Raw genomic sequence first — 17529 nt, forward strand, 5'->3', positions numbered from 1 at the left:
TAGACTTCCTCCATAATCAAGGAGGAATATCACCTCCTTCCTCAATACCACCCTTCCCATCAAAGAAATACCAAAAAATGATTTCAATTTTACAGGTAAACGACGACGAACTGGAACGAGAGCTCACCCTAACAAAGCCCCCCGACATGGCGGCAATCCTCGCCGAGGAGAGACGCATCGAACAACTTCATCGTCGTTCGTACGACACTGACAGCAACTACGAGCAAGATTCCAGTCACGAACGAGATTCCGGGGTCGAATTGGGCCACGCTGAAGACTGGACGAAACAACCGGTCAGCCCTGACATGTCCCAACACAGCAGACAAAGCAGCGAGCCGTTCGGTGCAAGCGTCACTTCCTCCGAAGAAGATGAAATCACGAAGAAAGAAAGGGAAATCATCGAGGTGCTCGAGAAGGAGGAACAATGGCGGTACGGGAACAATCGTGAGATGAACAGGTAGGAATTCTTCGAGGCAATTTCCTAGGAGAGGGTTAAACGTAAGGTCCATCGACTAGGATCGATGGTGCTTCGGTTTCGACGGATAGTGGATTCTCTTCGGGTTTCACGCAACGCGATCTTCGTCTATGAATTTCGTCGGCTTCTTGGTTCTTATTTATGTAGATGTTTTCTTTTCAACATGCTTGAGGTTTCTTTAACTTGCTATGCTAAGCGGATGAACATTTCTTGTATTGTTTGGTTCGAATGCATGCATATGAAATCGAAGGTGAAGATTCTACGATAGTGGCGTGACCGGTTGGTTGTTTGTGACCCTAGTGATATATGTTGAGTTTTGAATAGTGTTTATTGCTGGTCAATATCGTTTGTAAATTTAGATACTTGGGAATTTGGAGATTTCGAGATTGGGTAATTTTGAAATTTTGAAATTTTGAAATTTGAGGATTTAGGAAATTTGGGTTGAAGTTTGGATGACTTGAAATTTGGAAATTTAAGAATTTGAGAAATTTGAAATTTGGGGAATTTAAAATTTGGAAAATTTAAGGTTTTGGGAACTTAGGAATTCGAAAATTTTAAGATTTCCAGATTAGGTAATTTGGAGATTCAGAAATTTGAGATAGTAGGAAATTGGGAAGATCAAAATTTGGATGAATTGAAATTTGGAAGTTTAGGAATTTGGAAATTTCAAAATTTGGGGAATTTAGAATTTGGAAAATTTAAGGATTTGGGGAATTTAGGAAGTGGAAAATTTGGAGATTTCGAAATTAGGTAATTTAGAAATTTCAAAATTTGAGAATTTAGGAAATGGAGAAGATCAAAGTTTGGATGATTTGAAATTTGGAAATTTGAGAATTTACAAATTTTTGATGCCGCATTTAAAAATTTATGTTTTTACTGGTTTGAAAATTTAGAAATCTAAAAATATAGAAACTAACAAATTTTTTAGCATTAAAAGTAGAAAATTGTATATTTTGAGCATCCGAAGTAAAAAATTTGTAAATTTTGAGCATCAGAAATAGAAAATTTGTAAATTTTGAGCATCAGAAATAGAAAATTTGTAAATATTGAGCATCAAAAATTATAAATTTGTAAATTTGATTTCTTACAAATTTAAATCTAAAATTTTTAAATTTCTAATCTCGAAAATTTTTCAATTTCCTAATATGTAATATAATATACAGTATCCTAAGGAGTCACTCTCAAACCACCCTTTGGTCACGCCTGCTCTACTATTTTCAAGCTTCTTTATTTATTGCTTATTGAGATTGTTTATCTCAAACTTGACACATTAACTACCACATTAGAAACCGCCGTATTTATCATAGTACGGTGCACTATAATTATGGGTTATTAAAGATATTAAAACTTAATCTCCTAATATACTACTTTCATTCACTGTTTCAAGCTTTTAGTATCTATAACATTGTTAGTACATATTTTGGGTTGCTGTTTCTTAATTACATATTTGTTCTTGTTAGAATTACAAGACTAGTCTATAATTTATTGTTAGAATAAAACCCTATTTCTTTAAGTTTCTTATTTGTTTTCCATTGGAATCGTCACCTTCGACGATAGCTCTAGCAGATCTATTAGTTCAATCGATAAATTCGTTCAAATTTTGTATGAAATTCAGTATTTTATCTTTCTTTAATTTCTCAAATACTTTCTGATAAAAAATTTGATTTATATGCAACTGTAAATAAAATACGCACGAATCTGTAGATTGACCTGATATTTTCTCTAAGCTGTGTCTTATATGTAAATATTATACACAATTATAATGAACTTGTATACCGGGATCGATGTACAAACGGTTATGAATAAAATAAACACTTTTACCTTAAACTGGTGGTCCTTTCCTGCCGCTACTCTCTCGCTGTGTATTATATTCCTATTTTCTCTTTATAGGTTGTTGCATCTTAAATGACCGTTCAAAAACATAGTTTAGTATTATTTGATAACGTGAGAATATTATTTTGTATTATTTGATAACGTGACAATGATGTGAAGTGATTATTGTATTCGTTCAAAGTTCGATCAAAATTAATATAATTTTACAATTATTCTTAATAGTAATTGATCATTTTTTTGTTGGAAGAAGCAGATTTTTAAGTTTTGTAATTTTTAGATTTTCACCGGAATTTCCAAGCCCCTAAATTTTCAAATTTAAATATGCAAATTTGTAAATTCTATATTTCCAAATTTCTAATTTTCTAATTTTCCATATTTCCCTTTTTTCAATTTTCCAAGTTTCTAATCTTTCAATTTTCTATATTTCCAGTTTGCCAGTTTTCCAATTTTCCAAATTTCTAATTTTTCAATTTTCTAATTTTTCCATTTTCTATATTTCCAAATTTCCCATTTTCCAATTTGCCAGTTTTCCCATTTTCCAATTTTCCAGTTTTCCAGTTTTCCAATTTTCCCAATTTCTAATTTTCCCCATTTCCAATTTCCCAAATTTCTAAATTTCTAAACTCCTATATTACTAAATACCAAAATACCTAAATTCCTGAATTCCCAAATTCCTAAATTCCTAAATTACTAAATTCCTAAATTCCTAAATTCCTAAATTTCCAAATTCCTAAATTTCCAAATTCCTAAATTTCCAAATTCCTAAATTTCCAAATTCCTAAATTTCCAAATTCCTAAATTTCCAAATTCCTAAATTTCCAAATTCCTAAATTTCCAAATTCCTAAATTTCCAAATTCCTAAATTTCCAAATTCCTAAATTTCCAAATTCCTAAATTTCCAAATTCCTAAATTTCCAAATTCCAAAATTTACAAATTCCTAAATTCCTAAATTACTAAACACCTAAATACCTAAGTACCTAAATACCTAAATAACTAAATACCTAAATACTTAAATGCCTAAATAGCTAAATACCTAAATATCAAAATTCCTAAATATCCAAATTTGCAAATTACCATATTTCCAAGTCTACAAATCTGCGAATCACCAGATTCCTAAATTTTCAAACGACCCCAAATCTCAATTAAAAACCACCCATTTTATATCAAGAATATCAATGAAGTATTTCTGAGTCTATCTACATGAAATTTTCAACTTAAAACTACCAAATCAGTCAACTAAACTTCACACATCTATTATATCAAAATTTGTTAAAATACTTCTCCTGAAGTCCATATCGTTCTCCAGATATAAAATCAATCTTTATTTATTTTTGGTTACAAACATACGTTATTAACATACAATGCATGCATTAAAATCGTCGTACACGTAATATCCATTTAACATGCAACAATCCCACTATACAATATCCAACCAAAAGAATGGTACAAATAAACTTGCCAACCCCCATAAATCAAGTAATCGAAAGCACAAAAATTCCTGACGAAACAGTGACTTGGGCGAAAAATTGGCGCACAAGCTGCGCGAGCTCGAAGAGGAGAAGATGCAGCTGGAGCGGGAACGGGCCCAGGAAACGGCCCTCCGTCGACAGGAAGAGACACTTCGCAAAAACGAGGACAACATGCGTAAACAGGAGGAGACGTTGCGCAAACAGCAAGAGGAAGCGGCGAGGCTACAAGAAGCAGCACGCGCCGAAGCCGAAGCGAAACGCGCTGAAGAGATGAGGCAGAAGGAGGAGGAGCTCAGGGTACAAGCGGAACAATTGAGGATTCAGAATGAAATCGAGGAGGAGAGGAGGATTGCAGATGCTCGTCGAATCGAGGAGAAACGCATCAGAGCTATGGAGAATCAAATTCGCGAACAAGAGGTAAGATTTGTTGGTATCTCTCGTCGTTGTATGGGTGCGGTTGCTTTGGAAGCGTTTATGCGAAATGTGATACTCGATTTGAAGCGGTGTGATGCTTTCCGCTCGTTCGGCTTTTTAACCCTTTCAGAACTGAGTTTTTTAAGAGTGATTATAACGGATTTGTTATTTATATGTTTGAGTTATTTAGGGTTACTAAAGATATTTAGGTTTATTTGGGTTTATTTAGGCTGTAGAAGGTTTGGGGGTAGTAGGAGATTATTGTTAGTCGGATTGTGGAGTACGTGCACCTTTATTTAGAATTACTAAGGTTATTTAGGGTCACTAAGGTTATTTAGGTTTGTGGAGTACGTGCACCTTTGACTCATTTAGGGTTACTAAGATTTTTTAAATTTATTTAGGTTGTAGAAGGTTTGAAGGTAGTAGAAGATTATAGTTAGTCAGATTATGGAGTAACTCTGAGTTATTTAGAGTTACTAAGGTTATTTAGGTTTATTTAGATTAATTTAGGTTTATTGACGAAGATTATAGTTAGTCAGATTATGGAGTAACTCTGAGTTATTTAGGGTTACTAAGGTTATTTAGGTTTATTTAGGTTAATTTAGGTTTATTGACGTTGTAGAAGGTTGGAGTAAGTCAGAGTGTGAAGTACGAGCACCTATGAGTTATTTAAAGTTACTAAAGTTATTTAGGTTTATTTAAGCTTATTTAGATTAATATAGGTTTATTAAGGTTGCAGAAGGTTTGAAGGTAGTAGAAAGTTATAGTAACTCAAATTGTAGAGTACAAGAATCTGTGAGAAATAGGTGCAGCCGACATATCGTTAGATTGAATACAATTGAACCTTCAAGTAACAGTTCAGTTTGCAATAAGCAAACAAGTTTGTTATGAAATATTTTTAATTTTAAAAATGCAAAACATGAAGTAAATTATATTTGAAAATTAAATAAAATTCAACTAGATGGTACATGGTATAACTTTTCAATGGTATGACCATTTTTCTCTTTCAAAATTAATATACAGGATTCACGATATGAAGTTATAACTCTCGTACCAGTGTATGTATTTTGGAAAATGTGAGAAAAGATGGAGATAGTTCTCTGAACCATCCATAAACCAAAATCCATCCATGAACCATCCGTAAACCAAATTTTTGTCGTTAGTACAGTTCATATGCATTCATCAACTGCACTATTTTTTTAAAATACATCGTTATGTTTTACACAGTTTAATTCCTCTCGTAAATTCTATTCATTGAAACTGAAAGGGTTAAATGTCCAAAAAATCCATAAATTAAAAAAATGTCTGCGTCACGAAATAAAAGAATTTACACTCAAATTGCTTTCAGAATATATTGTTAAAGTTGACTGTTTACAAAATATAAATAAATGAATTCAAATTGAATTTTAATATGAACAAGAATAAAAAATAAAATGCGTTTTTAGAATGAAAACACCCTTATGATTTCTGCGCCTAACGGGGTGTATTATAAATTGAATTGACAGTCTTGTTCAGTTATTAGAATATTTAAACGTATTTTGTTTTGAATAAACGTTAAGCATTCTAACAACCGTTTTGAGGTAACTGCATGCTGTAAATTAAGTACATCGCACTGCAATCGCTAACGGGAGTATCGTTGATAATTATTCGCAGAACACAACATTGAGTGGTGCTGGTTTGAACGACGAAGAAGACGAATTTGCTTCTGGGGTAAGGGCAAACACTACTTTGTTTCACTGCTTGCTTCTAACAGAAACGAGGCAATTAGCAAATAAGATCAAATTTTGTACCATACCAGAAATCACGAAATACACGTTGTAAATAATTTTTAGAATATTTCCTTGCAAGAACGTACAATCCAATTCTAAAACATCGTTCGAAATTTAAATTAAAATCATATTATATTTAATAAACAAAACCATTTCATATTTAAATAAAAAATCACATTATATTTGACGAAAAAGACCACATTATTTTTAAAAAACAAACGCAGCCTATATTCAATAAAAAGAAGATCAAATTTAATAAACAAAATCATATTTAACAAATAAAATTTTGAATTTACTAAGTGAGTTTGAAGTGTAAATAATTAAATTATATGATTTTTCTATCTCGTTTGAGCAGGAAGTGCTCAGAGTGGAAAGAGAGTTGCTTCAGTTGGAACAGGAAGAATTGAAACGTCAACGAAGCAATCTAGCATACCGCGAACAAAAGCAGCTCAAACTGGCAGAACAATTACAGGAACAATGGAAATCTTTGCAAGACGTTGCACATAGCTCCGCGAACAATATTCAACCGTTCAAAACCCAGCCACCAGTGAATTATAGGTCATCGATGCCGAATCTTCAGCTTCAGGACGTCCAAAGAAGAAGACCTCCACCTCCTCCGATACCTCCTGCTAAACCATTGCGTTTGATTGATCAAAGGCAAAGGGACGTCACTATCAGGTAAATATACTATTGTGTTCGTTTTATTTTGTTAGGTGTTTTCTTTATTAGGTCGTACGAAGCGAGGAAGTTTGAAAAATATGGGTGAGTCTCGCTATATGGCTTCTTTTTATGATTTGTAGGGGGGGTGTATTTTCATACGGACTTTATAACATAATTGTAGTGTATATTCATTGGAGTATTCAGAGCTAATAATTTTTAAATATCAATATTAGAAACTTAGAAATTATTTCTTTTTTTAGACTTGCAAATTCGAATGTTTAATATTTGACTATTGGAATTAATGAATTTCAAATTCGAGCGATTAGGATCCTAAAAATGAAGAAATTTGGAAATTCCGAGATAAATGAGATAATTTAAAAATGTAGAAATTTTGGAATTGAAAAATTTGAGGATTTCAGATATTTCGAAATTCAGAAAGTTTTACTATTTAGAAAATAATGGATTTGGAAATTCAGGAATTTAGTGATTGTAGAATTCAGAAATGTAGACATCTTGAAATTTGGATATTTGAAAATTTAGAAACTTAGCAATTTAGAAATTTAAAAGTTTAAAAATTTAAAAATTCAAAAATTCAAAAATTTTTTAAATTATGAATCTAGAAATCTAAAAAATTAGAAATCTAAAGATCTAGAAGTCTGAAATTTCCAAAATTTAAAAACCTAGAAATTTAGAAATTTAGAAATTTGAAAATCTAAGAATTTAGGAATTTAAAGATTTGAAAATTTAGGAACTTGGAAATTTAATCTAGCAATGAATTCGGAAAATAAAAGAATACCATTTATATGTCCTTTTCCATCATTCTCATTCGTACAGTTCCAGACAAGGCCATAAAGCGAAACTCTTCCATACAATAACCTCTTTCGTTCTAATTTAATCCCAATACTAAATTTCTTCATCTTTCATAAAAAGAATTGTATATATTTCTAAAGATTTTCAAAACATTTACTTGACTCGTAACCAACAACAATTAGATTTCATCAGTGCATAAACTTAACGTAGAAAGACGTAATCCTTTACACTCTGCTAAACTGCAACAGGACATTGTTATGTCAGCGTTTTAGACGGACAGTAGCCAGCAGGAAATGCAAATTAGAGTTAGAATACAGTGTCATTAATCGAGTCGTTTAATTTCCTGCTGAAACTTTCCGGTTTGTTGCGTCTGATGTAACGTTTTCTATCTGGACGACATGTTTTGTCAGTCTTCAATTGCATTTCGAACATTCTTAATCTTCCTAACATTCTTGCTTCTCATGTCTATTTATCTTATACTATATCTTGTACTGTATACAATCTATATCAAACTTCTCAAAAATAAATAAATAATTTTACATAATAACTTTGTTACTTCTAATTAGATTCTTACTTCTAATATTTCACCTGTTTCTGACTTATTTATGAAACTTGAAGACCTGTTCTAACGATTGAACCAAAGTTAAATTATTAGTTTATATGTTTAAATTGATTATAATTTATAAATTAATTGATGACAAGGAGGGACATTTAAGTGATGCTTTTATAAAATGAATAGGAACAGCAGAATTCCGTCTGCGGACTCGATTCCTCAACAAGTGGACGCATCCTTGAGACACAGTGCATCGGTTACGACACTTTCGAGTCATGCTGGCCAACAGATGACCAGACAAACGTTGCAAGCCCTTAGTGCAGTTCCTCGACCACGAATTGTTCAAAGTGATCAGTGGGTGCAACGAAGGAAAAGCGATGTACCACGGGGTGCTCACGATTTGAATTATCAGCATTGGCTCATTCAGGTGAGTTCTCTCAACCAAACATCTATTATTCATTATTCAATAATACTACCTAGCTTCGACGGGTAGAGTCTAACTTTTAGTTTAGTTTCAAGGAAATGAAGTCTTGGAGAATGAATTTTCAAGAATTTAGGGGAACATTCATAACAAAGGGTCTCTTTATTTTCATTGATTGTCACTTGATGATGCACTTCTGTATTTTACTAAAATATATGAAGTGGTCTCCTTGTTTTCTTTCATTGTCATTTAACGTCATATTTCTAAACATTGCTAAAATTTGTGAGAAGGGATACCAAGATAGTTTATAATTAAGGAATTTATGAAAATGAATTAATGTTGCTCAGATCAGTATAGAGCAAGAATATTTTCTGTGTTATGGTACTATTATTCATGCAGATATTCCTGAATATTAATAATACTCACCGTATAATATGTGCAGGAAGCGGAGCAGAGAAGAATTAGCGAAAAGAATCAGCGATCACCAGCCCGGAAATCTCAGATGCACGTAACTGGAACGTCAGTTCCTTATGCTACTGCTCCAACGAGAACGGACAGTAAACCATTACCTGATTCAATTATACAAACTCTTACACAAAGAGTGCAAAACAGAGCGCAAGAGAAGCCTCTTCCGCCGAGAAGAAGGTACGAAATTTATTAATTTGGTAACTGCATATTTTGTGGATTTTCATACGTCTGTATTCGCATTTATTGATAATTATAATTTTCAGATTGGAGCACAGTACCAGTCAGGAACATCTCTCCACGTTGCAACACCAGCCACATGTTATGCCACAACAAAAGTCTCAGCAACCACCACCGATGAACACGGAGAATCAAGAGAAAATGTTGAGCGTCAGTGGTAAAAAGAAGTGTTCGCATTGTGGAGATGAATTAGGTACGAAAGTGAAAAATAAACAAATACACTGAGCGAATGATTAAAAACTACGATAAGAAATCACGTGGATTAGTAGTGACTTCGAATGACGATAAAAATAATTTCTTAATCATTAAATTTCGAATTCGTAGTTTCTCAGGTATAGCTATATCTGTAGATGTTATTCAAAATTTATTATTTATCTTCCAAATCAAATTTAGTTTCAAAATTTAAAGCAAACAATTAGAGTTGATATGATGAGATTTATGATAAGATGACTCAAAGAATTGAGGATTTAACTAATTTTGGATCGTCAGGTCGAGGTGCTGCGATGATCATCGAAAGCCTCCGACTGTTCTATCACATGGAATGTTTCAAGTGCTGCGTGTGTCATGTGCGGCTCGGTGACGGACTAATGGGAACAGACGTGCGTGTTCGGAATCACAAGCTTCACTGCCATAACTGCTACTCCAGTGACGACGGTATCCACATTTGTCTTATTCTATTAATATCTATTTCACAGAATTTTCTAACTTTGTTGATGTACAGTAGACTCCCGTTATATCGCCGTCATTGTCAATTAAACAAGATTTCTTTCAAATTTTTGGATATGACAGCAACGCTCTCCCCTTCACTCTACCGCCATTGTATTTGTTAAATTCCTTTCATGAAAGAACCTGGTGCTATCATGCCAGTTTCAAGAATTTTACGTTCAAACAGCTGTGTACATTTATGGTAATATAACGGAAGTTTACTATGTATGACGATGATGCTTAAAAATTCCTAAATAAGGTCGATGTGCAATATTTGCTATTATTTTTAAACTTTTTTCATTAGTATTTTATGAATGATATGTATAGTCAAGTTACTTTTTCAAAGATTAGATTACTAATCAGATCTTTAAACCTATGCATTTGAAAATTTAGAACGTTAGAAATTCTGAAGTTTGGAGATACAGAAACATTGAATTTTCACATTTCCAAGTTTGAAAATTTGATAATTTGTCTACATAGAAATTTGATACTTTGAAAATGTGATAATTTGAAAACTCAGAAATTTATTAATTTGGAAATTAAAGAATTTATAAAATATAGAAATGTGAGATTTGAAGTTAGAAAATTTAGAAATATGGAAATGTAAAAATTGGAAAACCTACTTGCTTCTTTTCTGATAAGCTCACACAACATAAATCTTTGTAAATCAATTAACCTTACTATTCCCAATTTTTAATTATAATTTTACAAATATATAAACAATAGTTCAAATACAGTTTCATAAAATTTCTACTAACATGTTTCTCCATTATGTTACAGGTGTCAAGTTCAGCTGCGTGTAAAACGAAACGGAACAACGGCTAATGGAAGCACACTAACTTGAATATAGCATCACGCGGCTATATTTTATAAGTTATAGTTGACCATATAGCTACACGTGACACGCGAAAGTGACACCGACAGATTCTCTGTTAAAATTCTGTACATAACACTGTGACAGACAAAAGCAAACAAGATCGATGGTCATACTATGTCCTCGTTTTGTTACACATCACTTTAAAACATTTAATAAGATTTCAAATAACGCCGATTTCTTTTCGATCGACTAACCGTTAGATCGTGTAAATAAACGTGTATTTATGTAATTAGCGTAAAGATAGGGATATCCAAATGAGATGAGATATTCATGAAGGAGCTGCTGTCCGCCATTGAGAACCCAAGAATTTAGCCTCGATATCGGCAATCATTCACTGTACATTTTTGTAATATAGTTATCCCGTGGTATTTATGAAAGATCCCTGATATATGAAGGCTATAATAACAAGAAAACCCTCTACTTTTATTCCTTGCTACACCCTCTTTCTCTCTCTTTATTTTATTTTTTCAGCGCATACAATCAGTAGACGATTCTTTGAGTTAATTCGATCGACGTCTCCCGTTGGCGTAACCAGGTAGGGGCTATATGACGTGTGACGATGTAGATTTTCGGACCATGCGTGGTAAGACACGTGTTGATTTTGGGCGTGGCGATGCAACGGGTGACGATTTAACGCGTGGTGATGCTATGCGAAGTAGTCTAACGCGTGGTTATATGCGCGTGATAATGGAATGCGTGGTGATGCTACACGTGGTAATTGTATGCGTGGAGATGCTACTCGTGGTAATTGTATGCGTGGTGATGCTACACGTGGTGATACAACGCGTGGTACTGCAATGCGTAGTTGACCAACGCGTAGTAATCTAACGTGTAGTAATTCAGCACGCGACCATCTAACGGTAATCTAATGTGTAGTAACTCAATGGGTAATAATCTATCGCGTAGTAATCTAATGCGCAGCAATTCAACGGGTGGTAATCTATCACGTAGTAACCTAACGTGTGGTTATTCAACGCGTTGCACTCTACCGCACAGTTACCAAACACGTGATAATTATCTAACGCATAGTAATCCAGCGCGTAGTAATCTGACGCGTGGCTATACATCATATGGCAATATCACGCAACCTGAAGACCCAAAGAAATCCTAGTTACGCCAATGACGTCTCTCCCACGGAGATTGTTCAGATCCTTAATTGTTACGATGAAGTAGAACGATGAATTATAGCTGCATAGCGAGATGCAATTTCGAGTATCTGTTTTTTCTTTCTTTGTTTCTTTTATTTCTTCGACGACGACGATGGTCAAACGTTTCCTCGTGATCGATCGGAGATAACTTGCTATTGTGAAATATTGTATGATACGTGTCTCGTGTTACTGCAACATGTAATTTTACATATTATCGAGAATAAATGTTTATTATAACGAGCGTAGACCTGCTCAGAGCCCGTTTTGGTTTTCCTCTCATGCGAACGTCCTTTTTCATCGATCGAAATAATTACATAGCGGTTCGCGCGTGATGCACGCGGAATTAATTACACGGTAATTTGAGCAGTTGATCATGGTACGAAACAGGATACAAATAAATAGATGAATCTTGCTGCGGGGAGGACATCTCTGCTGATACGCAGGTAAGATATATTTAGAGGCCTTTGATGAGTGTAAATGAACACTCAGGGTATCTTTTTATCTGGGTAAAATAAATCTGATGACGTCAAGCAGGGATGCCAAAGGTCGTCGAACGTCGATGTTGATGAGTTATGGTTTCAATTTATCTCACACGCCCTTGTATTTTTAGCGTTAACATCTTTGTATCGCAAGATTTTATTATAAAAATAAACTTTATTTATATCACTTTCAATCTGCATGTTTTTATTTCTGGTTCTTTAATTAATTTGTTAGTGCTGACAATAAAAAGGCATGAAATTCTAAATCTGAAAATTGAAAAATCATCAATAAATCTCATCTAAAATATTTCAAAATTCTAAAGTAGTATCGAATAAAAGAGTAAAACAGTAAAAATTATAAAAGAATTTCTAAGAATATCACAATACGTTCATGATCACCTAATACACTGCGAAGGATCTGCAGAAAAATATCACTACATTTTTAATATCATAAAATATTACGTTTTTTATCAATTCTTTCATCCCGATAATTAAATACGTAAAAAAAGAATAGCTCTAAAGTGTATTAAACTTTTAAGTACACTTGATCACTTAAAAATCTGCAAGTTCTATCACAAGCATCAACGCACGATTAAAAGGGTCCGACGCGTCGATAAATTCGTAAATACAATATGTTGAGCAAATAGAGCGTAATGCTCGGCCACTGAGAGCAAGTATCCGAGCTACACCCTCCTACCTTCCTTGGAAACAATTAATTCTAGGTCGAGTTGCATAACACCGTGGAAAACCGAAGGGAGACAAATCGGTGACTGTGACTGCGACGCAGCTCGTCACGCGAAATTGAATTACTCAGTCACCTCTCGATACACTTTATCAGTTTCAGTAATTTGACCAGCGGTTCCTCTATTAATAGGATAGTTCCCCTCTTCGATATGTGGTACACGTGCGTAGGTATGTGGATCGTGTGTCGCTTCCTGAACTTCGTTGTACAGTAGACTCTCGTTATATCGCCACGTTGCGGAAGGACATTTTTGAAATTGGTGACACAGCGCTGTGGTTTCAGTGTCATGAAGAGGAAATTGTACTGTGAAGGATACAGCTTCTTTGGGAGTATGAAGGTAAATATTTTAGATTTTTAGAAGTTTTTTATTTTTCAATTTTTGAGGTCTATTTCTGGAAAATTATGAATTTCTAAATACTCGAATTTATGGATTGCTATATTTTTTAATATATATATTTTGAAATAAATGTTATTTGAAAAATTGTTTTTCATTCTTAAATATAAAAACAAAAATGATAAAGCAGCTATGGATATTTATAAAAAACCTATATAAAATATATTATACATATATACATTATAAAATATAATTACATAATATAAATTTCGCGTATAAATACATATTAATAAATAAATATTTAATACATATATAAATAAATACATGTATATACATATTATATTATGTATACATATACATATGTTTAATATTTTAATATATATTACAATTATATAATTAACATAATGAATATGCAATATAGTAATCAATACTATAACAATATACTAATATACATATATCATATTTATTACATACATCACATTTATCTATTTTCCATGAAAATCCATATGTAACATATATGTTATATTTCATACATATGAAGCACAGTAGTTGAGGGTTAAAAGCGATAATTATAATCCGTGGTGTAGATAAACAGCAGAGTTCAGAAACCTTTACTGACCTACGTTTTTCCATGCTCCTGTCGGTAAATAAAAAGGAAATAGGTTCTCGCAATCCCTTGAAACCGTTACACAGTGTGGTCACACGTGGAACACACGCGTATCCTCACTTGGCTAAACACAAAGAGCGCGAACATAGAACTGGAGCGTAGCCGTTCCAACCACCTAGATAGTTGTCGAGCATAAAATCATTTACCTGTCGAATAAGTAATCGATTCGATAGAATACTTGCACGCGATCGTGATTCCTTCGGGTCTTTTCGAGTCACATTTCAGAAACCAACGTCCGTAACGAGGAACCCGCTGTTCTTAATTCCCTCAAAAGTACCATTTGTAATATACTTCTTTCTTTCGCAACGAATAAGTACACGCGAGCTTCAAATTATAGAACGGAGAATAATTGCGAAAGAAATCATTCTGCAATTTCGTAATGATTTTTAAATCAACGCTTGAAATGCTACGTTGTTTTTATTACGTTAGTACGAAGAGTTTTGTAGTGTTGTAAGATTTTGAAATAACGTTACCGATCGTGATTTCTTAATCGTGTGACTTTCTTTATAGTTTTTTTAATAGTAAGCAGTGGTCATTGTATCAAATTTTAAAGTGAAAGGGAATTGATGAAGTGTGTAAATAATGAAAAGTTAATTGACATATACAGGGTTCGGTTTGATAGATAATAATGGATGCTATAAACTAGACTCTAGATCTTAGAAAATGGACAGAAATACGTTGAAAAAATAAGTTGAATAAAAGCTTATTACATGAAACCTTTCTCCGAAAAAATTCTGTTTGAAAATTCAACAAAATATTTATTCATGAAATAATGACCGATTTAGAAATTTTTAAACTTTCAAAATTCTACAATTTTTCATCTTAAAAGTTTACAAATCCCCAGACTTCATGATTTATAAATTCTAACCTTATTTTCGAGAGAACTAGTTTTGAAAATTTCTCAAAATAGTTTATGAAATAAAATAGCAATTTTATCGATTTTAATCGGACTTCTACTGGAATAACAATTTGAATAATTAATTTAGTAATTTGGAATTATCCTTTATGACAAATATTGACAATTGCATAATGGATTTAATAGAAAATGTAATAGGTATATTACATTACTAATTATGACATTTGTGAATTAGAATTAATTACAGTTTCATTAGCTCACCAATTACTTACAATATTTATAATCAAAATAATTACAGAATTTTCACATAAATTATTTAAAATAAGAATTATAAATAATCTTTTTAATTATGGAAAATGAGAATTATAAAAAATCTTTTTAATTATTAAAATTAAGAATTATAACAAGTCTTTTTAATTATTGAACTTAAGGATTGTAAAAAATCTTCTTATTTATAGAAATTAAGAATTGTAATAGTTTTAATATAAAATTAAGAAAAGAATATTGCTGTCTATAAATAAATTTTGTTATAAATATTTTGAAGAATATACAAACTATTCTCTAAATGAAAATTGAACGCAAAAGCACCCCATAGAAATACATGTTCCAAGTCAACCGGTATAATCATTTTTTATCCCAACAAAGACCAATATTTCTACGAAAGCACCTCGGTAATTTCTATAATTTGAAATAAAAAATCCCCTATCCATCATTTTGACAGGCTCGATCGTAGAGTTAATATTCATTTTTCTGCACAGTTGAAATAAACGTCATCCACAATGAGTAAATAGAGATTTATCGATTCGAATGTATTTCTTAACAGAACTTGGATTCAAATCCATTTACACTGACGTAATAGCAAACTCGTGCACCATAAAATTACGCGACCTATCGAATCGTTTTATCGGCATCGTTAATTTTGGTACTTTCCATTAATAGACACGAACACACCTGCCCTAGTGTGCTACACGTCGAACTGTGTGATCGAACGACGAGCAGCAAGCTTATTTTTTTAAGTGAATATCAAAACACTTCGACCATCGACGAATTAATACGCTGGAAAAGCGTTTAAAGGGTCACTAACATGTTTACACAACGCTTAATCGATATTCGATATTGTTACATTGGCTTTTTATGAACAAATATTTTTTTTTAATTTCATATTGAAAGCCTTTTAAAAAAATTCTTGAGTTTTCAGGGGATGTAGCTGTACCCAATTCCTTTTCAATTGTTTTAAATAATTTAGAGAAGATTGGTACATAAATTGATAATTACATTAATAATAATGATTGATAATTTCAAAATATATTTTTTTATGAAAAGTTCTCAATTTTTTTTCGATGTATGTTTCTTAAGGAATTAAATATTAAATTATGTATGCAAAAGGTGGTCATTAATGTAGGAGATACTTTAATTTTAAGGTTAAAAAATAACATGAAGTTTCTCTATATTTTTTATATGAAATTATTTCAATTATTTTCTTTTTTTCACATTGTCGATTTCATAGAAATTTCATATGTTACGATAAAGGGTCATGAAAATTATATCCTTAATAATTTACAACATAGGCAAATTGCGTCCAGAAATTATGTCAAGAATGCTGATGAAATGATTAAAATGTGGTCAGGAATTTCTGAAAGAGATATAAAGCTGCCAAGCGTGCGCGGAAATGAAAGGACGTGTTGAAAATCCTCTGTAGTCACGAAAAGTGCACATGATAAGATAATCCATTGTTTTCGTGAGGCATTGTGCACCTAAAGTGAGCAAACTATTAATTTAACTGAAAAGAAAAATTATTCAACAAATTCGAAATTATTAACTTCTCGCTCTGTTGGAACATCTCCGCCATTTTGTGACGCTATTTATCCTTGCAGTTTTATACTCTTTCTTCCATTATAAAAATGATTAAAACATACAATATCGTATTATTTTTTGTTATTTATATTGTTGGGTTTTTTTATTATGATTTTTATTTGTAAATATTCTAGCGTGACTGTATAACGTATCGACAGTAAATATTTTATCATAATTGTATAAGTATACATGTATTACGTGATTATATTAGGTATGAATATATTGTGTTAATATAATAAATAATGTAACGTATTCGGTATAAATATATTTAATAACATAATGTAGAATATGAAACAATATAAATATTAAATGGTATAATAAATTAAGTGATATAATCAAAGTATAAATTTTCCCTACACATACCTACATATTAAACAGTATAATGTATAAGAATTTGTATTTGTATTGTGTATTATATAATACTATATAAAGTATAAATGTCCCACATAAATATTACAGATAAATATACAATAGATCTAGCAAATCAAAAGTCGAATAACGCTTCAATAATAATTTAAGTAGACAAACCTTATAACGAATAACATTACAACGGTTTTAACAAAGTTACAGAATGGAACTTGTAAAGTTCGGATATCGATAATCCTGTTTGAAGTTTCGCAATGAAGAGTAGTGGCTGTTTGATGCGCTGTGTGCATGCGTTGATCTAACCACAACCGTTGTTGCTTGTCAAGGCACCACATGTCTCAGAGCGGTTAACGAGACTCTGGAAGCCAGTCTTGGTTACATTGTAAAGGTA

The 17529-nt window shown here is 32.2% G+C and overlaps 1 protein-coding gene across 6 annotated transcripts in view; it reads left to right on the forward strand.

Moving 5' to 3' along the window:
- smash (smallish) overlaps positions 1 to 12085 on the forward strand; it is a 222116-nt gene extending 210031 nt beyond the window's left edge. For 4 of the 6 annotated variants that reach the window (XM_012293075.2, XM_012293074.2, XM_012293079.2 and 1 more), the window contains 9 exons: positions 96 to 457; positions 3820 to 4195; positions 5846 to 5902; positions 6317 to 6639; positions 8171 to 8411; positions 8848 to 9050; positions 9137 to 9303; positions 9600 to 9764; positions 10596 to 12085. In XM_012293075.2, the coding sequence (XP_012148465.2) occupies positions 96 to 457; positions 3820 to 4195; positions 5846 to 5902; positions 6317 to 6639; positions 8171 to 8411; positions 8848 to 9050; positions 9137 to 9303; positions 9600 to 9764; positions 10596 to 10618 (1917 nt within the window). In that variant the 3' untranslated portion in view covers positions 10619 to 12085. The remainder of the gene's footprint in view (positions 1 to 95; positions 458 to 3819; positions 4196 to 5845; positions 5903 to 6316; positions 6640 to 8170; positions 8412 to 8847; positions 9051 to 9136; positions 9304 to 9599; positions 9765 to 10595) is intronic. The other 2 variants (XM_076535876.1, XM_012293078.2) reach the window with 2 other exon arrangements.
- The last annotated feature ends 5444 nt before the right edge of the window (positions 12086 to 17529 follow it).

The sequence above is a fragment of the Megachile rotundata genome, chromosome 9, assembly GCF_050947335.1.
Source record: "Megachile rotundata isolate GNS110a chromosome 9, iyMegRotu1, whole genome shotgun sequence".
Classification (NCBI taxonomy): Eukaryota; Metazoa; Arthropoda; class Insecta; order Hymenoptera; family Megachilidae; genus Megachile; species Megachile rotundata.